The sequence below is a fragment of the Mauremys reevesii genome, linkage group 1 (assembly GCF_016161935.1).
Source record: "Mauremys reevesii isolate NIE-2019 linkage group 1, ASM1616193v1, whole genome shotgun sequence".
Classification (NCBI taxonomy): Eukaryota; Metazoa; Chordata; order Testudines; family Geoemydidae; genus Mauremys; species Mauremys reevesii.
Genome location: NC_052623.1, coordinates 3,345,076 through 3,370,342, shown reverse-complemented (window position 1 = coordinate 3,370,342; position 25,267 = coordinate 3,345,076). Strand labels below are relative to the sequence as shown.

Here is a 25,267-nt window from a genome sequence, read left to right as displayed (position 1 = left end):
TTCTTCACCAAAAGTTGCTTTTTCATGAAAAAACTTGGCCGTGTAGAGAAGGCCTTAGGAACAATGATGGTTAAACAGTATCCACCATCATGTTTCCTGCTGGTGTCTATTAAGGTTTCCCATGCCACAATGTGTAAGAATTATTGAGGAAGGGAGGACCATAAAATACGGAATTCTGATTAGTAGTGTCATGTCATCATAATTCATTTATCTAAAAAACGAAAATTTCATTTTTCAGTGTGTGAGGAGTGACCAATCTGCTTCACCCATAAGAACAGCCTCCAATAGTGCATGTAGTGTCTCAGATTAATATTGTGTTTCCATACAGGTGTTTGTACTGTGACCGTCAGCCTGGGCACATACAGGAAGTCAGTGGAACATACGGTACATGCAGGAGACACCGTCTGCCTCAGAGTTGAACACCTTCTCCCCTACTCCATGTCAGATTCCAACACAACCTACATCACCAACCCCTCCACCTTCATCCTACTGGGCATTCCTGGCCTGGAGGCAGCCCACATCTGGATCTCCATCCCATTCTGCACCATGTATGCCACAGCCATCTTGGGGAACTTCACCATCCTGTTCATTGTGAAGAGGGAGCCGAGCCTCCATGTTCCCATGTACTATTTCCTCTGCATGCTGGCTGTCACCGACCTGGTCCTGTGCATGTCCACCATGCCCAAAATGCTGAGCATTTTCTGGTTCAACTTCAGGGACATCGATTTCAGTGCCTGCCTCACCCAGATGTACTTCGTTCATTGCGTCTCAGTGATAGAGTCTGGCATCTTTGTGGCCATGGGTTTTGACCGCTACGTGGCCATCTGCCATCCCCTGAGACATTCCATCATCCTGACAAATCCCGTGGTGGCCAAGGCCATCATGGCCATAGTGCTGCGTGGCGGCATGATCATACTGCCCTATCCCTTCCTGGTGAGGCAATGGCCATATTGCAGAACCAACATCATCCCCCAGTCGTACTGCGCACATATAGCTGTGGTGAAGTTGGCCTGCGCTGACACCCGTGTCAATAGTTACTATGGCCTCTTTGTACTATTCTGTGTGTTGGGTCTGGATGCAATTTTTATTGCCATGACCTATGTCCAGATCCTCAGGGTCATCTTCAGCCTCCCCACAAACGATGCCCGGTTCAAGGCTTTTGGGACCTGCGGCTCCCACGTCTTTGTCATTTTAGCCTTTTATATCCCAGGTCTCATCTTCTCTCTCATGTATAGATTTGCCCAGAATGTGCCCCTGCATTTCCAAGTTCTCTTTCCCAATGTGTACCTCTTTATTCCCCCCATGCTAAACCCCATCATCTACGGGGTGAGGACCAAACAGATCCGGGACAGGCTGCTCCGGCTCTTTACTCATAAAGAGGCCTAAAGTTTTCTCCTGGTGCTCTGGCTCTGAGATTCAGTTTCCGTTCAGAGCTGGCTGGTGACATGGTGCTGGTCCCTCTCCCCTGAAACACTAACTGCACAGTCAAAAGGACATTAAATCGTTTACTGGCCTTACTCTGCTGCATCTGCATGACAAACCGAGGACTCAGTCTGGGTACAGCTCATTAACTCCCTAGGTTGTCACCTTTCTAACTGCTGGTAACTGGACACCCGAGACCTTGTGCCCTGCCCCACCTATTCCTCAAGGCCTTGCCCCCTGCCCCACACCTTTCCACAAGGCCCCTCCCACTCTCCCACCGATTCCGTCAAGGCCCCACTCTCTTCTCCACCTCTTCCTCCAGGTCCCGCCTCACTTCTGCCTCTTCCTCCAAAGTGCCACCCCTGTTGCTTGCTCCTCACCTCCCCAACCCGGCATTTTCTGGATTATCTCCACCTCCCTCCACCCCTGCCCCCCGGCTGGGCTCCCTCTGCTCTGGGGCTGGGACGGGAGCTGCTGCAGCCTGACAAGGAGCCTGCAGTGAGTGCAGTGAGGACACAGTGCTGGACTGACAGACCAATGGGGAGTGGAGAGGGAAGCTAGGAAATCCTATAAGAGCAGCTGAGGGTTGGTAGCAGGGTTGTGTTGCAGCCGGGTGAGACTGTGCACCGTACAGCTTGTGGGCCCTAAAGCTCAGCTACAGAGTCCTGAGGGCAGAGACCCTTGTGTGGCTTGTTCCCTTTGCTTTCAGCTCCCCTTTGTTCCTTCCGGCGGGGGGCCTGTAGCAGGTAGGGCCCTGCAATGGGGCTGGGCTGGGACTCCTTTGCCCTGAGCCAGGTCCCGGGGTCAGGGTAAGAGAGGACAGCAGGTAAGTGAGGTGATAGGACAAGACCCCGTGTTAGCTGAGAAGTTGGGATGCTGGGCAGATGTCAGGGAGGTTTGGGTAGCTCACAGCGAAGGAGATAAATGGTTCAACTTCTATTATCTGGCTGTCAAGGTTCTTTCCCCACTCGGAACTCTAGGGTACAGATGTGGAGACCTGCATGAGAACCTCTAAGCTTAAATTCCACCTTAGATCTGGTTTTGCTGCCACCACCCAAATTATTTATGAGTTATTTGGGAAACTCTGTCTACCTCCCCCTCCCCCCCAGAATATCTGCCTCCCCAGTACTATACCCTTCCCTGGGTAGCCCTGAGAAATTTCTCCACCAAGTTCACGGTGATACCGATCCAACCCTTGGATCTTAAAACAAGGAGAAGTTAACCATTCCCCCTCCTTTATCCCCACCCCCACCAGTTCCTGGTGAGTTGAAATCCAACCCGCTTGGATCTTAACACAAGGAAAAATCAATCAGGTTCATAAAAAGAAGGCTTTTAAAGAAAGAAAGAAAGAAAGAAAGAAAGAAAGAAAGAAAGAAAGAAAGAAAGAAAGAAAGAAAGAAAGAAAGAAAGGTAAAAATCATCTCTGTACAATCAGGATGGAAAATAACTTTACAGGGTAATCAGATTCATAGAGCCCAGAGGAACCCCCTCTAGCCTTAGGTGCACAGTTACAGCAAACAGAGGTAAAATCTCCTCAGCTGAAAGGAACACTTATAAGTTGAGAAAATAAAGATAAAACGAACACGCCTTGCCCGGCTGTTACTTACAAGATTGAAATATGAGAGACTGGTGCAGAAAGATTTGGAGAGCCTGGATTGATGGCTGGTCCCTCTTCGTCCCAAGAGTGAACAACCCCCAAAACAAAGAGCACAAACACAAGCCTTTTCCCCACCAAGATTTGAAAGTATCTTGTCCCCTTATTGGTCCTTTGGGTCAGGTGCCAGCCAGGCTACCTGATCTTCTTAACCCTTTACAGGTAAAAGGATTTTGGTGTCTCTGGCCAGGAGGGATTTTACAGGATTGTACACAGGAGGGCTGTTCCCTTCCCTTTATAGTTATGACACTGGCTATTTAAACAAGTACATGGCACCTTATCTGGGTGAAGCTGAACACTGAAGCGGAGTCTAACATATGCTCTACATGACAATTTTGATCACTACACATAGAAGCTGTTTAGCTAAGCTGCTACCCAGAATTATCGTAGAATCGCAGATTCACAGATTATCAGGGTTGGAAGAGACCGCAGAGATCATCTAATTCAACCCCCTGCTCAAAGCAGGACCAACCCCAACTAAATCACCCCAGCCAGGGCTTTGTCAAGCAGAGCCTTAAAAACCTCTAAGGAAGGAAATTCCACCACCTTCCTAGGTAACCCATTCCAGCGCTTCACCACACTCCTAGTGAAATAGTGTTTCCTAATATCCAACGTAAACCTCCCCCAATATTCATAAATGATCTGGAAAAAGGTGTAAAGAATGAGGTGGCAAAGTTTTCAGATAATAAACTACTCAAGATAGTTAAGTCCCAAGCAGACTGCAAAGAGCTACAAAAAGATCTTTCAAAACTGGGCGACTAGGCAACAAAATGGCAAATCCCAACTATACATATAAAAGGATATGGTCTAAATTAGCTCTTACCACTCAAGAAAGACATCTTGGAGTCATTGTGGATAGTTCTCTGAAAACATCCACTCATTCTGCAGCGACACTCAAAAAAGCTAACAGAATATTGGGAATCATTAAGAAAGGAATAGATAATAAGTCAGAAAATATCTTATTGCCGCTATAAATCCATGATATAGCCACATCTTGAATACTGCGTGCAGATGTGGTCCAGGGCCTCCCAGGGGGGGGCAAAGGGGGCAATTTTCCCCGGGCCCCGGGCTCCGCAGGGGCCCCCAAGAGAACAGCGGAGGCTCCCGCCTCCGCCCCTCTCCTGGAGCCTCAGCGCTTGATGTCTCCGGCGGAGCCCCTGAGCCCCGCCCTGCTCAGAGCCGCGTGGTGAGGGGGCGGGGCTGGGAGCTCCACTCCCTCCACTCGGCGTGGAGCTCCCAGACCCGTCCCTTCACCACGCGGCTCTGAGCGGAACGGAGCTCAGGCCCCGCCGGCCACACGCTGCCGCTGTTCCGGCGAGGCGCTGAGACTCCGGGCAAGAAGGGAGCCGGGGGTAAGAGGCTGGGGCTGGGGCCGGGGGGAAGCGGGACCCGCCGCCGAAGCGCAGCCCAGTCTTCGGCAGCGGGAGGCCCTTCCGTTCCGGAACCCGCCGCCGAAGTGCCCCGAAGACCCGCGGTGGGGACCCTGCCCCCGCCGCACTTCGGCGGCGGGTCCCGCTTCGGCAGTAATTCGGCGGAGGGGGGCCCCCGCCGTGGGTCTTCGGGGCACTTCAGCGGCGAGTCCCGGAACGGAAGGCCTCCTCCCCCGCCAAAGACCCCGGGCCCCCGGAATCCTCTGGGCAGCCCTGATGTGTTCACCCCATCTCAAAAAAAGATATATTGGAATTGGAAAAGGATCAGAAAAGATCAAGAAAAAATCTTAGGTCATGCAACAGATGCTGTAGACATAGAGATTAATAAGACTGGAACTTTTCAGCTTGGAAAAGAGGCTACTAAGCGGGGGTATGATTGAGGTCTATAAAATCATGACTGGTGTGGAATAGGTTAGTAAGAAAGTGTTATTTACTACTTTTCATAGCAGAAGAACTAGGGATCACCAAATGAAATTAATAGGCAACAGGTTTAAACAAACAAATGAAAATATTTCTTCACACAATGCAGTCAACCTGTGGAATTCTTGGCCAGAGGATGTTGTGAAGGCCAAGACAGAGTTCAAAAAATAACTGTATAAATTCATAGCTCACAGGTCCACTGCTGGCTATTAGGGTGTCCCTAACCTCTGTTTGCCAGAAGCTGGGAATGGGCGACAGCAGATGGATCATTTGATGATTCCCTGTTCTGTTCATTCCTTCTGGGGCACCTGCCATTGGCCACTGTTAGAAGACAGGACACTGGGCTGGATGGACGTTTGGTCTGACCCAGTCGGGCCGTTTATGTATCTTTATGTTCTTTATGTAGTGAACACCAATGGTCCAAGGACTGACTCCTAGGGGACACTGCTCTTTACCTCTCTCCATGTGGAAAACTGACCCTTTGTTCGTACACTTTGTTTCCTATCTTTTCATGGAAGTGCCTGTCAATGCTTTCAGGATCATCTAATGATCCTTAATTTTATTTAACGACAAGCCCTTTCTTATCTGAATCCCTCTTCCTCTGTTTATAAACAAACTCCCTGCCTGAAAGGATGAAGCTGGGAGCAGCCCAGAACCCATCACGTTCCACACTCAAGCCGTGTTGCAGCTAAGAGCCCCCTCTGGGGGTGGGGCATGAGCTGTGAGGAGACTTCAGGTAGGAAAATTGGAGGTGGGGGGGGTAGAGCCCCGGCTAGCTCCCCTAAATGGCACCTCTGCTCAGCTTGGCTCTTGCTGCTCCCAGGCTGGGATGGGAGCTGCTGCCGCCTGAAAAGGAGCCGGCCCCGGCTGACCAGGGGCTGGCTTGGGTTAATGACCCGATGCCTCCCCCTGTCCTGCAAGAACTGGACACTGCCAGGTTCCATTTCCGACTTTCTGGTTTAAAACTGTACCTGGGAACCCTAAATGACACCCAGACACAGAAGCCAAAAAACAGACTGTACAGGCAAAAATGTGATTGTGTGCACATTTATTTCTTAGCCAACATTGTAGATAGCCAGGTTCAACTAGGACAAGTACAGCTGGGTGTGTCCCTGTCTGTCAAAAGCTGCATAAGTGCAAGACCTGGAGAGGATTGCAGCTTGTCACAGCCTCACAGTGTCAGTGGGGGCTCAGACTGGAAAACCAGAGGGCTTGGCGGTAAACCCAGTTCCAGGGTGCACCCTGCAGAAGTCCATCACACCCAGCCAGCGAACAGGCCCTACCAGATCGTGAGTCCATTTCCTGTTTGTATTGCACACAGTTACTGATGGAGCGACCGTTGTTATAGCCGGGAAATCAGAACTCCTGGGTTCTGTCTGTTATTTTCTCTGTGACTTTGGCCAACTCATGTCTCCCTGCACCTCAGTTTACCAATGGGTATAATGGGGATATGGATGTATTCATAGTGACTTTCCTTTGCTAGGTGTTTTGAAGATCCTTCAGTTAAAGTTTCTGCGCTGTCTGATGATAATTACTGTTGAGAATTACTGATCTCTTACCCCTTAGCCACAGCCCCATGTGCCAGCAGAAAGTGTTCATGTCTCCCATCAGATATCTTTTTCCAGCTCTGTCTGTCTACTATTTACCTATCTATCCTGGGCATTTACACAGTGTCAGACCCTATGAGACCTAGGCATTAGCCCTAGTTTTCTTAGTAATCAACTATAATTTTTAAATATACACAATTACAGAGAACAGGTAATTCCTCTCTGACTCAGTGAAGAGCCCAAGGGGTCTCAAATCCCTCTGGGAAGGTCCCTTAATTATTATTTACTGCTAACGCTGGATAACAAACACAGAAGCGTGGACATGGAGACAGAGTCATTGGCTAGAGTGTCTCTAGTCTCCAGCCTCTTTGCATCCAGATGCCACTTCTCCCCGAGAGGCTGAGCAAACCCCTCTGGGGTTGCAATGAGCTATATTATAAGTGGCGCACACCCCTGTCAGCTCTCGGCGTTGGATGCTGCTGCACATGCTGGGGTGAGAAAGGTGCAGGACACAGCCACTGGAGGGTGATTCCCAGCAAAGATGCTTCCATCTCAGAAATCACAGGTACCATCTCTCTCTGTTCGACATGTCCAGTGCAAGGTGCTCATGATGGGACAGAGACTAGGTCTATAGTCATTTCCACTCTGCACAGGCATTAAACATCCCAGAGCCCTTTCCACAGTGGGTGAGTTTGCTCCAGAATCATGGGCCAAAAGTTGCTAGAGCGCCTCACTTGAATAAATATAACTATTTTTCAGCATGGGCAAGACATCATTTCTCCTACTGCAGTCGAGAAGTTGGCTGAATCATTATGACTTAATCTTTCAAAATGCAATTCTGCTGGATGCAGACAACAAGCATGGGAAATTTCAATAAAAACAGTTAATGTTTGGCAAATGCATAAGCATCTTTAAATGGGGTCTTTTCCTTGAAATCGTCAGATAGCCTTAACTAACTGGAATGCCGCCGGCATCATTTACACAGGCCAATCCATTTGTGAATCCCTTTCAGCTAAGCTCTTTGCTCCACTAAAAGCTGTGCTAAGGAGTTCCACAAGCCAAATATATATTATGTAAACAGTTTTCTTTTATCAGTTTTATATGTTCAGATTTGCAATGTAATTGAATGTTTCCTTGTTCATGTTTTATGAGCTAGCATAAATATAAATGCCTGATCTTCTTCCTTTATCGATCGATTCATAAAGTTCAGGGTCAGAAGGGACCATTAGATCATACAGTCTGACCTCCTGTATAATGCCTGCCATTACATTTCTCACAGTTACTCCAGTATTGAGCTCCATAACTTGTGTTTCGTGAAGACCTGGTCTACACTAGGATTTTATATCATGGGATTATAGAGCCACAAGGTTAGAAGGGGCCACGAATATCAGCTAGTCCAACCCCTGCCAAGATACAGGATTTATTGTGTCTAAACCATCCAAGACAGATGCCTGTCCAGCCTCCTTTGGAAAACCTGCAGTGAAGGACTTTTCTCAACCTGCCTGCCCTCTGTGGCAAGAAATAACAGCGTTCCTCCATTTTTATAGCAACCTTTCAAGTATCTCAATACCGCTGTCATGTCCCTGCTTAATCCCTCTTTTCCAAACTAAACATACCCAGTTCCTTCAGCCTTTGCTTCTATGGTTTTCTTTCCATCCTGTGGCTCATCTTTTTTCCTCCCCTCTGGATCCTTTCCAGTTTCTCTACATCGTCCCTACACATTGGAGACCCAAACTGGACACAGAACTCCAGCTGAGACCTAACCAGCACCAATCAAAGTGCCCCTATCACATCCAGTGAATTTCATGCTATGCCTCTGCCAATGCAAAAAAAAGGTATTCGTTTTTTTTGCAGCATGAGGTCTATCAAAGAATTCTACATCCACCTAACTCCCACCTCTTGCAGAGGTGGATTACCTATGGTGACAGCAGAATCCCTGCCGTTTGTGTAAGGAATGGTTACAATGAAGCACTATGTCAGCCCTGCTGTAGTGTTTTAAGTGTAGACAAGCCCTCAAGCAGATCTTCCAGAAAAATATCCATCCTGGATCTGCAGCCATGAGGAGTTGGAGAATCCATCACTTCCCTTCACATTTTGTTTCAAAGACTAATCACAAACTGGAATTTGTCTGGCTTTAGTTTCTAGACATTGGGTCTTGCTCTGTCTTTCTCCAATAGACTACAGAGCACATTAATACCCAGGGTTTCCTCCCCATGAAAGTCTCCACTGGGTCATGGTTTTGGTAAGATAAATAGATGAACCTCTTTAAGTGTCTCACTTTCTGCAGCCTCCGATCATTTTTGTGTCTCTTTTCTTCACCCTCTCCAATTTTCAAATAGCCTTTTTAAATGTAGACCCCGAGACTGGGTGTGGTTGGTTTCACCAGTGCCATGTGTAGAGGTAAACTCCTTCCCCTGCTCCAACTCAACACTCTCCCGCTTATGCATATAAGTATCACATTTGCCATTTTGACCGCAGTATCGCACTGGGAGCTCATGATGAATTTGTTTCCACAGCGACCAATACATCCATTACAGGGTCCCTGCGTTTCATAACACAGTGACCTAGTCATAGAATCATAGAAGCTTAGGTTTGGAAGAGACTTCAGGAGATCATCCAGTCCAACCCCCCGCTCAAAGCAGGACCAACCCCAACTAAATCATCCCAGCCAGGGATTTGTCAAGCTGGGACTTAAAAAGCTCTAAGGAAGGAGATTCCACCACCTCCCTAGGGAACCCATTCCAGTGCTTCACCACCCTCCTAGTGAAATAGTGTTTCCTAATATCGAACCTAGACCTCCCCCACTGCAACTTGAGACCATTGCTCCTTGTTCTGTCATCTGCCATCACTGACAACAGCCAAGCTTCATCCTCTTTGGATCCCCTTTTCAGGTAGTTGAAAGCAGCTATCAAATCCCCCCTCACTCTTCTCTTCTGCAGACTAAACAATCCCAGTTCCCTCAGCCTCTCCTCATAAGTCATGTGTTTCAGCCTCCTGATAATTTTCATTACCCTTCGCTGGACTCTCTCCAATTTGTCCACATCCCTTCTGTAGTGTGGGGACCAAATCTGGACACAGTACTCCAGATGAGGCCTCACCAATGCCGAATATAGGGGAACGATCACGTCCCTTCATCTGCTGGCAATGCTCCTACTAATGCAGCCCAATATGCCGTTAGCCTTCTTGGCAACAAGGGCACACTGCTGACTCATTTCCAGCTTCTCATCCAGTGTAACCCCTAGGTCCTTTTCTGCAGAACTGCTGCTTAGTCAGTCAGTCCTCAAACTGTAGCGGTGTAAGGGATTCTTCTATGCTAAATGCAGGACTCTGCACTTGTCGTTGTTGAACCTCATCAGACAATTTTTTGACCCAATCCTCCAATTTGTCTAGGTCAATCTGGACTCTATCCCTACCCTACAGCATGTCTACCTCTCCCTGCAACTTAGTGGCATCTGCAAATTTGCTGAGGTTGCAAATAATCTCATCATCCAGATCATTAATTTAGATGTTGAAGAAAATTGGCCCCACGACCGACCCCTAGGGCACTCTGCTTGACACCAGCTGCCAGCTAGACATTGAGCCATTGATCACTACCCACTGACCCCGACAATCTAGCCAGCTTTTTATCTACCTTAGAGTCCATTCATCCAATTCATACTTTTTTAATTGCTGGCAAGAATACTGTGGGAGACGGTATCAAAAGCTTTGCTAAAGTCAAGATTTATCACATCCACTGCTTTTCCCATAACCACAAAGCCAATTACGTCATCATAGAAGACAATTGGGTGGGTCAGGCATGACTTGCCCTTGGTGAATCTATATTGACTGTTCCTGGTCACCTTCCTCTCCTCCAAGTGCTTCAAAATGGATTCCTTGGGGACCCACCCTATGATTTTTCCAGGCACTGGGATGAGAATGACCGGTCTGTAGTTTCCCATGTTTTCCTTCTTCCCTTTTTTAAAGATGAAGAGATGCTATATTTGCCTTTTTTCCAATTGTCTGGGACCTCTCCCAGTCATCACAAGTTTTCAAAGATAATGGCCAATGGCTCTGCAATCATATAAGCCAATTCACTCAACATGCTCAGATTCATTAGATCTGGACCCATGGACTTGTGCACGTCCAGCTTTTCTCAGTAGTCCTTAACCTGTTCTTTCACCACTAAGGGCTGGTCACCTCCTCCCCATACTGTGCTGCACAGTGCAGCAGTCTGGGAGTTGACATTGTCTGTGAAGACAGAGAAAAAAAGCATTGAGCACTTCAGCTTTTTCCCCCATTATCTGTGGGTCGGACCTGCATTCCCTGATCTGATTTGATTATATTTAAATGTTTTGTTTGCATGGGCCAGCTCACCAAAGGCTCCGGATCAATGGGTGGGCCTGCCCCGGCCTCCTCATTCTAACCACGCAGCCCATCGTTGTATCATCCACCAATTTTATCTGCAGTGATTTTCAATTTGCTTCTAGATCCTTGATGAAAATATTAAATACCATTGGGTTTGGAACTGCTCCCTGCAGAACCCCAGTAGAATCAGTCCATTTGCTGACAATGGCACATTATCAAATGTTTTCTGAGATCTATGAGTTAACCAGATTTTTGTGCATTTAATATGTGCTCTACTGATATTGTATAGTGTTCATAATTTTATCTGACTATTTTCCCCTACTGAAGCAGATGCCTCAGAGAAATCAAAGTCTTTTCCATCTGCTTGGTTCCCTTGATCAACCAAACATATATTCTCATAATATGTCTTTGTGTGTGTGTGTGTGTGTTTTTGCTGCTGCCTGATTGCATACTTCTAGTTTCGAGTGAGGTGTGTGGTTCTTTAGTAAGTTCATAACTGTGGTGTGGGTGCAGCAACAGTGAGAGCAATGAACTGTTGGTAGCTATCCCATAGTTCACCTCGCCACCTTGTGCTGATAGGTGTTGTGGGAAGGCAGAGCAGATTGCAACACATCATGGAACTGAGCTCAATTACCCATGATGCGTTGCTTTATGTCCCAGCATTCCATGTTTTTCTATCTCCAGTTCACGACATTTTTAACAACCCCTGTTTCCTGCTCAGCTTGCCATCTCTCTTTGCAGGCATGTATCCCATGCTGCTCCCCACTGATCTGCTAGCTGTTAGTGGCACATCACAAATTGCAGTGGAATCAATCTTGAAGTTGCAAAGGCCATAGGAGTCACAATTGCCTGACATGCTGTCTGACATGGATAGCAACAGCATTAGAGTGCTTTTAGCATTCACGGAAGAGCTGAACAGGTTGGAACATCGCTTTTGGGGTTGGGGAACGAGCACGGAATGGTGGGATCACATCATTATGCAGGTCTGGGATGAGGAGCAGTGGCTTCGGAACTTTAGGCTGCAGAAAGCCATCTTTCTGGAAGTGTGTGTTGAGCTCATCCCATCCCTGCCGTGCAAGGACACACAAATGAGAGCTGCCCTCTTGATGGAGAAGCACTTGGCGGTCAAGAGTGGAAGCTGGTGACACCAGGCTACTACTGGTCAGTTGCAAATCAATTTGGAGTCGGGAAATCAGCCACTGGGGCTGTGTTACGGCAGGTGTGCAGGGCCATTAATCGCATCCTGCTATGAAGGACTGACTCTTGGAGACGTGCATGAAATTGTGGATGACTTTGCAGAAATGGGTTTCCTTAACTTCGAAGGGCAGATAGAAGTCATGCATATTTCAAATTTGACACCAGAGCACCTTGTGATGGAGTGCATCAGTTGGAAAGGGTTATTCTCAATGGTGTTGCAGGTGCTCATAGATCACCGAAAGCACTTCATTGACATCTCTGTGGGGTGCTCCAGAAAAGTGCATGACGCACGAGTCTTCAGAAATACGGGGCTTTACTGAAAGCTGCCAGTGAAGACTTTCTTTCCAGACAAGAAAATCCCCCCAGCAGATGTCGACATGCCTATAGTGATCCTGGGATACCTGGCATACCCCTTAATGCCATGGCTCATGAAGCCGTACATGGGAAACCTGGATAGCACTAAGGGGCATTTCAACAGTAGGCTGAGTAGGTGAAGGATGATCGTGGAATGTGCATTTGGCAGATTAAAGGCACGGTGGTGATGCCTTTATGCTAGGTTAGACCTCAATGAGGATAATATTCTATGGTGATAGCCACATATTGCATGTTGCATAATATTTGCAAAGGAAAGGGTGAAAAAATTGCTTAGGAGTGGACTGCTGAGGCAGAATGCTTGGCTGCTGATTTTGAGCAGCCACCAACCGAGGCTATTAGAGGGGCACAACAGAGGGCAATTTGAATCAGAGAGGTTTCAAGGCAACACACTGAAGATGAAGACCAATAATGTTTGTTGCTGAGCTTGGGATTGTAATGCATAATGAAGCCCAGTTTTTGTAGGGTAGGACCCAGTTCTGATTGTTCAGGCCATGAATGCAGTGTAAGGAAATGATAAAAATGCTTCTTTGTTTACTGCTGCCATATGCTGTCATAACTTCCATGGAAACAAATAAAGAGTGCTTATTATTGTAGCCAAAAAAACCCACAACACTATGAGCTCACGCACAGACAAACATACATTCTTGGCCTGGGGGAGAGGTACGAGAGGAGGGACAAATTTTACAGTTAAGCGTAAGCCCAGCTGTCATTTGAAAAGCTGTTTGTGGGGGTAGTTTAGGGGAAAGATTGAAGTCCCAGAAATCAGAAATGAATGTGCGGGTGGAATTTGGTGAGGGCATGGGGAAGAGTTCTGAAGGTTCTGAAGGGGAAGGCAGACATGCATCTTCTCAGTGTAGAGGGTTACAAGGGACTGCAGCATGTTGGTTTGCTGCTCCAAAGCTTGTATCAGCCTCTCTGTTGCATCCCTCATTTATGTCTCATTTTCTTTTCTTTTCTTCTTGTAGCTTTCCCTCCAGAGCCTGTATTCCCTCTTGTCTATATCAGAGTACTGCTGTGCCTCCCAGAACATATCTTCCTTGCCCCATCTTGGGCACTTTCTTATCCAGCTGAGATGCTCGGCTGGAGTGGAGTGGGAGCCTCCTTTCAAAGACATATCTGGTGAACCACAAGTAACAATAAACAGAAGAATTATTGTTAATTACACATACAGCATTGAAACTCTACATTAAAATACACCCCTGGTAACACAGTAATCATTTTCTGGCTGACCCTTGATAAGCACACATACCAGCAAAAACTGCCAGGATGGTGAGTGTACCCAGCACCGGGGAACATTGTGCGTGGGAAAGAGCAATGTGAGAGGGGTCACGAGGCACTTATCATGGGACAACACTATAACGTTTCGCACCCATTCCCACAGGAGGGGGTCATTGTGGCAGATATCTCTCTCCTGAGGGGAAGCAAAGAAGCAAGGTTTCATCTAGTACATGCTTGCAGCTTCCAGCCCAGTCCCTATGCTTCTCACCTATTCTTGCCCAAGTAATTGCAGAATGGGGTGGGAAAGTGTCACTCAATGCTGGAAGGAAGAAAGCAGCTCTGCCAAGGACCCTCAGCACAGGATAGCTGTGTACCTGACGGAAAGTTTCCTAGAAATTTCCATGGAGGAATCCTGTGAAATCTCCGTGTGCATCGGCAGCCTGCCCCCCACACTGCCTAGCTGCACAGGGAAATGCCCAGCACACAGAAACTCAGCCAGCCTTGTACATTTCTCTGTCCTCAACCAACCTCCATACTTCAGGGGTCTATTTTCCTGCTTCTGGCTCACCTGATTGCAACTGCCCAGACTGGCTGCACACCTCTGGAGTGGAGAACAGTTCCTGACAGGACAAAGCACTGGGTGAACCCAGCATGGGCTCCAGATCTTCTAATGACTCCATCTCATTATCAGTGACTTTCTCCTGTGGGTTGAGTCCAATTTCCATCATCTCGAGACCCACCAAAATATCCACAGGGCTCCTGGCTATGGAGGTGGTGCCACAGATGAGGATAGCGTCCAATTCCTTATAAAAATGGCAGGTCTGGGGAGCAGCACTGGAGTAACCTTTTGCCTCCATTGCCTTCTGGTACACGGCATTCCTGGTACGTAGCACTCAGCTCCTGCACCTTTCCTGTGCACTGCAGCGTGTTCTGGTCACAGCTCTTTTTTTACACGCTGCATGAAACCTGCCCATTGGTATCGACATTCCTACAGCTTTAGCACAACTGGGACCGCACAGCCTCCTCTCCCCAAATTCTGAGCAGATCCAGCAGATCCACAGTGGCCCAAGCAGGAGAGCATTTGCTTCGTGGAGCCACAATGGTCACCTGAGAACAGGCAGTGTGAAGTCTCCACGCCAAAGAGGAAGGGGAGTTTCAAAATTCCCGGGCCTTTAAATGGGGATGGGCAGAGGGTGTTTACCTTGGTGCAGGGCAGAGGAGTTGAAACTGCTGACAACAGGGGTCAGGATGGGCATTGTGAGACACTTTCAGGAAGCCAATTACAGTGATAAAATCAAGCGCAAGTGTCTGCAATGGCACAGCGGCAACAAAACTTTTGCGTAATAAACCTTACAACTCTTGTCAGGGTGGTTTTATGATGTCACTGAAACAGAGGAGTTCCATCATAGAAAGTGGATTTGCAGTGTGTACACTGCCACTGTTTCTTCACCTACAGTTGCTTTTTCATGAAAAAACTTGGCAGTGTAGAGAAGGCATAAGGAACAATGATGGTTTAACAGTATCCATTATCATGTTTCCTGCTGGTGTCTATTAAGTTTTCCCATGCCACAATGTGTAAGAATTATTGAGGAAGAGAGCACTATAAAATATGGAATTCTGATTAGTAGGGTCATGTCATCATAATTCATTTATCTAAAAAATGAAAATTTCATTTTTCAGTGTGTGAGGAGTGACCAATCTGCTTCACCCATAAGAACAGCCTCCAGTAGTGCATGTAGTGTCTCAGATTAACACTGTGTTTCCATACAGGTGTTTGTACTGTGACCATCAGCCTGGGCACATACAGGAAGTCAGAGGAACATACGGTACATGCAGGAGACACCGTCTGCCTCAGAGTTGGACACCTTCTCCCCTACACCATGTCAGATTCCAACACAACCGACTTCACCAACCCCTCCACCTTCATCCTACTGGGCATTCCTGGCCTGGAGGCAGCCCATATCTGGATCTCCATCCCCTTCTGCGCCATGTATGTCATAGCCATCTTGGGGAACTTCACCATCCTGTTCATTGTGAAGTCGGAGCAGAGCCTCCATGTTCCCATGTACTATTTCCTCTGCATGCTGGCCGTCAGCGACCTGGTCCTGTGCATGTCCACCCTGCCCAAAATATTGAGTATTTTCTGGTTCAAATCCAGGGAGATCGATTTCAGTGCCTGCCTCACCCAGATGTACTTCGTTCATTGCGTCTCAGTGATAGAGTCTGGCATCTTTGTGGTCATGGGTTTTGATCGCTACGTGGCCATCTGTAATCCCCTGAGGCATTCCATCATCCTGACAAATCCCGTGGTGGCCAAGATTGGCCTGGCCGTGGTGCTGCGTGGCAGCATGATCATACTGCCCTATCCCTTGCTGGCGAGGCAGTGGCCATATTGCAGAACCAACATCATCCCCCAGTCGTACTGAGGACACATGGCCGTGGTGAAGTTGGCCTGCGCTGACACCCGTATCAATAGTTACTATGGCCTCTTTGTGCTTTTCTGTGTGTTGGGTTTGGACGTAATTTTTATTGCCATGACCTATGTCCAGATCCTCAGGGTCATCTTCAGCCTCCCCACAAACGATGCCCGGTTCAAGGCTTTTGGGACCTGCGGCTCCCACCTCTTTGTCATTTTAGCCTTTTATATCCCAGGTCTCATCTTCTCTCTCATGTATAGATTTGCCCAGAATGTGCCCCTGCATTTCCAAGTTCTCTTTCCCAACGTGTACCTCTTTATTCCCCCCATGCTAAACCCCATCATCTACGGGGTAAGGACGAAACAGATCCGGGACAGGCTGCTCCGGCTCTTTACTCATAAAGAGGCCTAAAGTTTTCTCCTGGTGCTCTGGCTCTGAGATTGAGTTTCCACTCAGAGCTGACTGGTGACATGGTGCTGGTCCCTCTCCCCTGAAACACTGACTGCACAGTCAAAAGGACATAAAATCTTTTCCTGGCCTTACTCTGCTGCGTCTGCATGACAAATCGAGGACTCAGTCTGGGTACAGCTCATTAACTCACAGGGTTGTCACCTTTCTAATTGCTGGTAACTGTACACCTGATACCCTGTGCCCTGCCCCACCAATTCCCCAAGGCCTTGCCCCCTGCCCCACACCTTTCCACAAGGCCCCTCCCACTCTCCCACCGATTCCGTCAAGGCCCCACTCCCTTCTCCACCTATTCCTCCAGTTCCCGCCTCACTTCTGCCTTTTCCTCCAAAGTTCCACCCCTGTTGCTTTCTTCTCAGCTCCCCCGCCCCGGCATTTTCTGGATTATCTCCACCTCCCTCCGCCCCTGCCCCCAGCTGGGCTCCCTCTGCTCTGGGGCTGGGACAGGAACTGCTGCAGCCTGACAAGGAGCCTGCAGTGAGTGCAGTGAGGACACAGTGCTGGGGCTGACAGACCAATGAGGAGCGGAGAGGGAAGCTAGGAAACCCTATAAGAGCAGCTGAGGGTTGGTAGCAGGATTGTGTTGCAGGTGGGTGAGACTGTGCACCGTACAGCTTGTGGGCCCTAAAGCTCAGCTACATTGTCCTGAGGGCAGAGACCCTTGTGTGGCTTGTTTCCTTTGCTTTCAGCTCCCCTTTGTTCCTTCCGTCGCGGGGCCTGTAGCGGGTAGGGCCCTGCAATGGGGCTGGGCTGGGAGCCCTTTGCCCTGAGCCAGGTCCCGGGGTCAGGGTAAGAGAGGACAGCAGGTAAGTGAGGTGATAGGACAAGCCCCCATGTTAGCTGAGAAGTTGGGATGCTGGGCAGATGTCAGGGAGGTTTGGGTAGCTCACAGCGAAGCAACTTCTATTATCTGGCTGTCAAGGTTCTTTCCCCACTCGGAACTCTAGGGTACAGATGTGGAGACCTGCATGAGAACCTCTAAGCTTAAATTCCAGCTTAGATCTCGTTTTGCTGCCACCACCCAAATTATTTATGAGTTATTTGGGAAACTCTGTCTACCTCCCCCTCCCCCCCAGAATATCTGCCTCCCCAGTACTATACCCTTCCCTGGGTAGCCCTGAGAGATTTCTCCACCAAGTTCCCGGTGATACCGTCCAAAGCCTTGGATCTTAAAACCAGGAGAAGTTAACCATTCCCCCTCCTTTATCCGCACCCCGCACCAGTTCCTGGTGAGTCGAAATCCAACCCCCTTGGATCTTAAAACAAGGAAAAATCAACCAGGTTTTTTAAAAGAAGGCTTTTAATTAAAGAAAGAAAGGTAAAAATCATCTCTGTACAATCAGGATGGAAAATAACTTTACAGGGTAATCAGATTCATAGAGCCCAGAGGAACCCCCTCTAGCCTTAGGTGCACAGTTACAGCAAACAGAGGTAAAATCTTCTCAGCTGAAAGGAACACTTATAAGTTGAGAAAACAAAGATAAAACGAACACGCCTTGCCCGGCTGTTACTTACAAGATTGAAATATGAGAACTGGTGCAGAAAGATTTGGAGAGCCTGGATTGATGGCTGGTCCCTCTTAGTCCCAAGAGTGAACAACCCCCAACACAAAGAGCACAAACACAAGCCTTTTCCCCACCAAGATTTGAAAGTATCTTGTCCCCTTATTGGTCCTTTCGTTCAGGTGCCAGCCAGGCTACCTGAGCTTCTTAACCCTTTACAGGTAAAAGGATTTTGGTGTCTCTGGCCAGGACGGATATTATAGGATTGTACACAGGAGGGCTGTTCCCTTCCCTTTATAGTTATGACACTGGCTATTTAAACAAGTACATGGCACCTTATCTGGGTGAAGCTGAACACTGAAGCTGAGTCTTACATATGCTCTTCATGACAATTTTGATCACTACACATAGAAGCTGTTTAGCTAAGCTGCTACCCAGCATCATCGTAGAATCGTAGATTCACAGAATATCAGGGTTGGAAGAGACCGCAGAGATCATCTAATTCAACCCCCTGCTCAAAGCATGACCAACCCCAACTAAATCACCCCAGCCAGGGCTTTGTCAAGCGGAGCCTTAAAAACCTCTAAGGAAGGAAATTTCTCCACATAAGAACATAAGAACATAAGAAAGGCCGTACCGGGTCAGACCAAAGGTCCATCTAGCCCAGTATCTGTCTACTGACAGTGGCCAATGCCAGGTGCCCCAGAGGGAGTGAACCTAACAGGCAATGATCAAGTGATCTCTCTCCTGCCATCCATCTCCATCCTCTGACGAACAGAGGCTAGGGACACCATTCTTACCCATCCTAGCTAATAGCCATTTATGGACTTAGCCACCATGAATTTATCCAGTCCCCTTTTAAACATTGTTATAGTCCTAGCCTTCACAACCTCCTCAGGTAAGGAGTTCCACAAGTTGACTGTGCACTTCGTGAAGAAGAACTTCTTTTTATTTGTTTTAAACCTGCTGCCTATTAATTTCATGTGGTGACCCCTAGTTCTTGTTTTATGGGAATAAGTAAATAACTTTTCATTATCCTCTTTCTCAACATCACTCATGATTTTATATACCTCTATCATGTCCCCCCTTAGTCTCCTCTTTTCCAAACTGAAGAGTCCTAGCCTCTTTAATCTTTCCTCATATGGGACCCTCTCTAACCCCCTAATCATTTTAGTTGCCCTCTTCTGAACCTTTTCTAGTGCTAGAATATCTTTTTTGAGGTGAGGAGACCACATCTGTATACAGTATTCAAGATGTGGGAGTACTATGGATTTATATAAGGGCAATAATATATTCTCATTCTTATTCTCTATCCCCTTTTTAATGATTCCTAACATCCTGTTTGCTTTTTTGACCACCTCTGCACACTGCATGGACATTTTCAGAGAACTATCCACGATAACTCCAAGATCTTTTTTCCTGACTTGTTGTAGCTAAATTAGCCCCCATCATGTTGTATGTATAGTAGGGGTTATTTTTCCCAACGTGCATTACTTTACATTTATCCACATTAAATTTAATTTGCGATTTTGTTGCCCAATCACTTAGTTTTGTGAGATCTTTTTGAAGTTCTTCACAATCTGCTTTGTTCTTAACTATCTTGAGCAGTTTAGTATCATCTGCAAACTTTGCCACCTCACTGTTTACCCCTTTCTCCAGATCATTTATGAATAAATTAAATAGGATTTGTCCTAGGACTGACCCTTGCGGAACACCACTAGTTACCCCTCTCCATTCTGAGAATTTACCATTAATTCCTACCATTTGTTCCCTGTCTTTTAACTAGTTCTCAGTCCATGAAAGGCCCTTCCCTTTTATCCCATGACAGCTTAATTTACGTAAGAGCCTTTGGTGAGGGACCTTGTCAAAGGCTTTCTGGAAATCTAAGTACGCTATGTCCACCGGATCCCCCTTGTCCACATGTTTGTTGACCCCTTCAAAGAACTCTAATAGATTAGTAAGACACGATTTCCCCTTACAGAAACCATGTTGACTATTGCTCAAGGGTTTATGTTTTTCTATGTGTCTGACAATTTTATTCTTTACTATTGTTTCAACTAATTTGCACGGTACCGACGTTAGACTTACCGGTCTGTAATTGCCGGGATCCCATCTAGAGCCCTTTTTAAATATTGGCGTTACATTAGCTAACTTCCAGTCATTGGGTACCGAAGCCGATTTAAAGGACAGGTTACAAAGCTTAGTTAATAGTTCCGCAACTTCACATTAGAGTTCTTTCAGAACTCTTGGGTGAATGCCATCTGGTTCCGGTGACTTGTTAATGTTGATTTTATCAATTAATTCCAAAACCTCCTCTAGTGACACTTCAATCTGTGACAGTTCCTCAGATCTGTAGGTGACAGATCGGCCGTTCCTCAGATCTGTCACCTACAAAAGCCAGCTCAGGTTTGGGAGTCTCCCTAACATCTTCAGCCGTGAAGTCTGAAGCAAAGAATCCATTTAGTTTCTCTGCAATGACTTTATCATCTTTAAGCGCTCCTTTTGTATTTTGATCGTCAAGGGGCCCCACTGGTTGTTTAGCAGGCTTCCTGCTTCTGATGTACTTCAAAAACATTATGTTAATACGTTTGGAGTTTTTGGCTAGCCGTTCTTCAAACTCCTCTTTGGCTTTTCTTATTACACTCTTGCACTTAAGTTGGCAGTGTTTGTGCTCCTTTCTATTTGCCTCACTAGGGTTTGACTTCCACCTTTTAAAGGAAGTCTTTTTATCTCTCACTGCTTCTTTTACATGGTTGTTATCCACGGTGGCTCTTTTTTAGTTCTTTTACTGTGTTTCTGAATTTGGGGTATACATTGAAGTTGGGCCTCTATTATGGTGTCTTTAAAAAGGGCCCACGCCACTTGCAGGGATTTCACTTTAGTCACTGTACCTTTTAACTTTTGTCTAACTAACCCCCTCATTTTTGTATAGTTCCCCCTTTTATAATTAAATGCCACAGTGTTGGGCAGTTGAGGTGTTCTTCCCATCACAGGGATGTTGAATGCTATTGTATTATGGTCACTATTTCCACGCGGTCCTGCTATAATTATATCTTGGACCAGCTCCTGCGCTCCACTCAGGATTAAATCTAGAGTTGCCTCTCCCCTTGTAGGTTCCCGTACCAGCTGCTCCATGAAGCAGTCATTTAAAGTATCGAGAAATTTTATCTCTGCATTTTGTCCAGAAGTGAAATGTTCCCAGTCAATATGGGAATAATTGAAATCCCCCACTATTATTGGGTTCTTAATTTTGATAGCCTCTCTAATTTCCCTTAGCATTTCATCATCACTATTACTGTCCTGGTCAGTTGGTCGATAATAGATCCCTAATGTTATATTTTTACTAGAGCATGAAATTTTTATCCATAGAGATTCTATGGAACATGTAGATTCGCTTAAGATTTTTACTTCATTTGAGTCTACACTTTCTTTCACATATAGTGGCACTCCTCCCCCTGCACGGCCTGTTCTGTCCTTCCGATATATTTTGTACCCCGGAATGATTGTGTCCCATTGGTTGCTCTCAGTCCACCAGGTTTCTGTGATGCCTATTATATCTATATCCTCCTTTATCACAAGGCCCTCTAGTTCACCCATCTTATTATTCAGACTACTGGCATTTGTGTACAAGCACTTTAAAAACTTGTCCCTGTTTATTAGCCTGCCTTTTTCTGATGTGCCAGATTCTTTTTTATGTGACTGTTTATCATGTGATCTGGCCCTTACATTATCCTCTTCCTTTCCCTGCTCCTGACTATAACCTGGAGATTCTCTATCAGACTGTCCCCTAAGGAAAGTCTGAGTCCGCTCTACACGCTCCTCTGCAGCAGTCAGCTTTCCCCATCTCCTAATTTAAAAACTGCTCTACAACCTTTTTAATGTTTAGTGCCAGCAGTCTGGTTCCACTTTGGTTTAGGTGGAGCCTATCTCTCCTGTATAGGCTCCTCCCATCCCATCTCAGAAGTTTCCCCAGTTCCTAATGAATGTGAACCCCTCCTCTCTACACCATCGTCTCATCCACGCATTGAGACTTTGAAGCTCTGCCTGCCTACCTGGCGCTGCGCGTGGAACTGGGAACATTTCTGAGAATGCCACCATAGAGGTCATGGATTTCAGTCTCTTCCCTAGCAGCCTAGGGAACACATTCCAGTGCTTCACCACCCTCCTAGTGAAATAGTGTTTCCTAATATCCAACGTAGACCTCCCCCAATATTCATAAATGATCTGGAAAAAGGTGTAAAGAGTGAGGTGGCAAAATTTTCAGATAATAAACTACTCAAGATAGTTAAGTCCCAAGCCATTTTGTTGCCCAGTTGCCCAGTTTTGAAAGATCTTTTTGTAGCTCTTTGCAGTCTGCTTGGGACTTTGTTTCCTCTCTTTTCATGGAAGTGCCTGCCAATGCTTCTAATGATCATCTAATGATCCTTAATTTTATTTAACGACAAGGCTTTCTTATCTGAATCCTTCTTCTTCTGTTTATAAACAAACTCCCTGCCTGAAAGGATGAAGCTGGGAGCAGCCCAGAACCCATCACGTTCCACACTCAAGCCGTGTTGCAGCTAAGAGCCCCCTCTGGGGGTGGGGTGTGCGCTGTGAGGAGACTTCAGGTAGGAAAATTGGAGGTGGGGGGGTAGAGCCCCGGCTAGCTCCCCTAAATGGCACCTCTGCCCAGCTTGGCTCTTGCTGCTCCCAGGCTGGGATGGGAGCTGCTGCCGCCTGAAAAGGAGCCGGTCCCGGCTGACCAGGGGCTGGCTTGGGTTAATGACCCGATGCCTCCCCCTGTCCTGCAAGAACTGGACACTGCCAGGTTCCATTTCCGACTTTCTGCTTTAAAACCATACCTGGGAACCCTAAATGACACCCAGACACAGAAGCCAAAAAACAGACTGTACAGGCAAAATCATGATTGGGTGCACATTTATTTCTTAGGCCTGGTCTACACTAGGAGTTTGTGTTGAATTTAGCAGCGTTAATTCGATTTAACCGTGCAACCGTCCACACCAGGAAGCTAATTAGTTCGACCTAGAGGGCTCTTTAGTTCGAATTCGGTACTCCACCCCGACGAGGGGAGTAGTGCTAAATTCGACATGGCTATGTCGAGTTAGCCTATGTGTGGATGGAAATCGACCTTAGTAGCTCCGGGAGCTATCCCACAGTGCACCACTCTGTTGACGCTCTGGACAGCAGTCCGAGCTCAGATGTTCTGAGCAGCCATACAGGAAAAGCCCCGGGAAAATTTGAACTCCTTTTCCTGTCTGGCCAGTTTGAATCTCATTTCCTGGTTGGACATCGGGGCGAGCTCAGCAGCACCGGCAACGATGCAGAGCTCTCCAGCAGAGGGGTCCATGCAATCTCAGAGTAGAAAGAGGGCCCCAGCATGGACTGACCGGGAAGTCTTGGATCTGATCGCTGTGTGGGGCGATCAGTCTGTGCTTTCGGAGCTGCGCTACAAAAAATGGAATGCAAAGACCTACGAGAAGGTCTCCAAAGCCATGGCACTCAGAGGATACAGCCGGGATGCAACGCAGTGCCGCGTGAAAATCAAGGACCTGAGACAAGGCTACCAAAAAATCAAAGCGGCAAACGGACGCTCCGGAGCCCAGCCCCAGACATGCCGCTTCTACGAGGCACTGCATGCCATTCTCGGTGGGTCTGCCACCACTGCCCCACCAGTGACCGTGGACTCTGAGGATGGGATAGTGTCGACGGGCAGTTTCTCGGCGATGTTCGCAGATGGGGAAGATGAGGAAGGGTTTGTGGAGGACGAGGCAGGCGACAGCGCTTACAATACTGATTTCCCCGACATCCAGGATCTCTTCATCACCCTCACAGAGATCCCCTACCAACCCTCCCCAGCCGTTAACCCGGACACTGTATCAGGGGACGGATCAGTCAGTAAGTGCTATAAACATGTAAACATTTATTATTTAAAAAACAGGAATAAAAACTATATGAAAAGAAGGTCAATGCATATGGGGATAGAACAGAAATTCTCTTGGGAGAGTTCCACGAAGCTCTCATAGAGGTACTCGAAAAGCCTCCACAGGAGGTTCCTGGGGAGAGGTGCCTTATTGGGTGCTCTGTGGAAGCACACTCTTCCGCGCCAGGCTATCCTCAGGTACTGTGGGAGCATTGCCTCGACCAGCATGGCAGCATAGGGCCCTGGTTTGTGCAGGGTTTCACGCAGCATGCGCTCTCTCTCTGTCTTAGTGACCCACCTCAGGGTGATCTCGCTCGGTGACTGCTGCATCTAATTACGGGAATTAGTGTAATGTTACTATTGGGAATGCTTCACTTTTCCTTTGCATAACAATAAGCGTAGTTTAACAGCCAGGTGGTGGAGGCTGCAGAGGGGAAGCATACAGGGATCTTTCCCGGGGACAGCCGCGAGGGGGTGGAACAGGGTCAGAGTTTATACTTTGTGGCTTGCCTGCAGCAGGAGGGCACTGCTATACATTAACTTTTAAGAAGCCTAAAGTTTACGGCTTACCATGCCTGGCTGCTACACGGATGCTGCTGTCCTGCCCCGCTTGTCTGATCTCCAGTGCAAGACCCCAGGCAATGAAAGCGAAGGCCGAAAATTCGAACTTGTCCTGAGAGCGCATGAGATATGTGCCGTGTATGGTCTTGTTCACAGAGACAGACTAGACTGTGTTCAGTGTTCGCAAATATGTATCTTTGCAAGGAAATCACGTCCTTTTTCCCATCACACAGCTGCGGCTGTTTCCCGACCTGCCCCGGCATCCCCCTCACAGAGGCTGGCGCAGATTAGGCGGTGAAAGAAAAAGCCTCGGGACGAGATGTTTGCTGAACTGATGGCCTGCTCCAGAGCCGAGGCAGCCCAGCAGAGCCAGTGGAGGGAGACCCTCTCCCAGTACCAGCGCTCACACAGCGAACGGGAGGAGAGGTGTCGGCAGGAAGACCAGCAGGCGACTCAAACGCTGCTTGGACTAATGAGGGAGCAAACAGACACGCTCCGGCGCCTTGTGCATGTTCTGCAGGACCGCAGGCAGGAGGAGAGAGCCCCCCTGCACTGTATCTGCAACCGCCCTCCCCCGCCACAAAGTCCTGTCCCCCCCTCACCCAAAATAAGAAGGAGGGGCGCTAGGGGCCGTGAAAACTGCCACTCCACCCCAGCAGAGCGCTCATGTACCAAACAGCTCTCATTCCCTAAATTTTGAGAAGTGCTTCCTTTCCTGGCTCACCCAATCCCAAATCCCAGTTTCATCCCCCAACTGTGTAGTTGAGTATTAAAAATAGTTTGCTGTTAAGT

At 47.6% G+C, this 25,267-nt stretch overlaps 1 protein-coding gene across 1 annotated transcript; it reads left to right on the top strand.

Annotated features, from left to right (window-relative positions):
- Nucleotides 1–438: 438 nt before the first annotated feature.
- Nucleotides 439–1,374, top strand: LOC120404238 (olfactory receptor 52R1-like; the record flags this gene model as incomplete). Its single annotated transcript, XM_039536372.1, has 1 exon — nt 439–1,374. A coding segment is annotated over exon 1 (936 nt), but the record flags the coding sequence as incomplete, so codon positions are not given.
- Nucleotides 1,375–25,267: the final 23,893 nt, after the last annotated feature.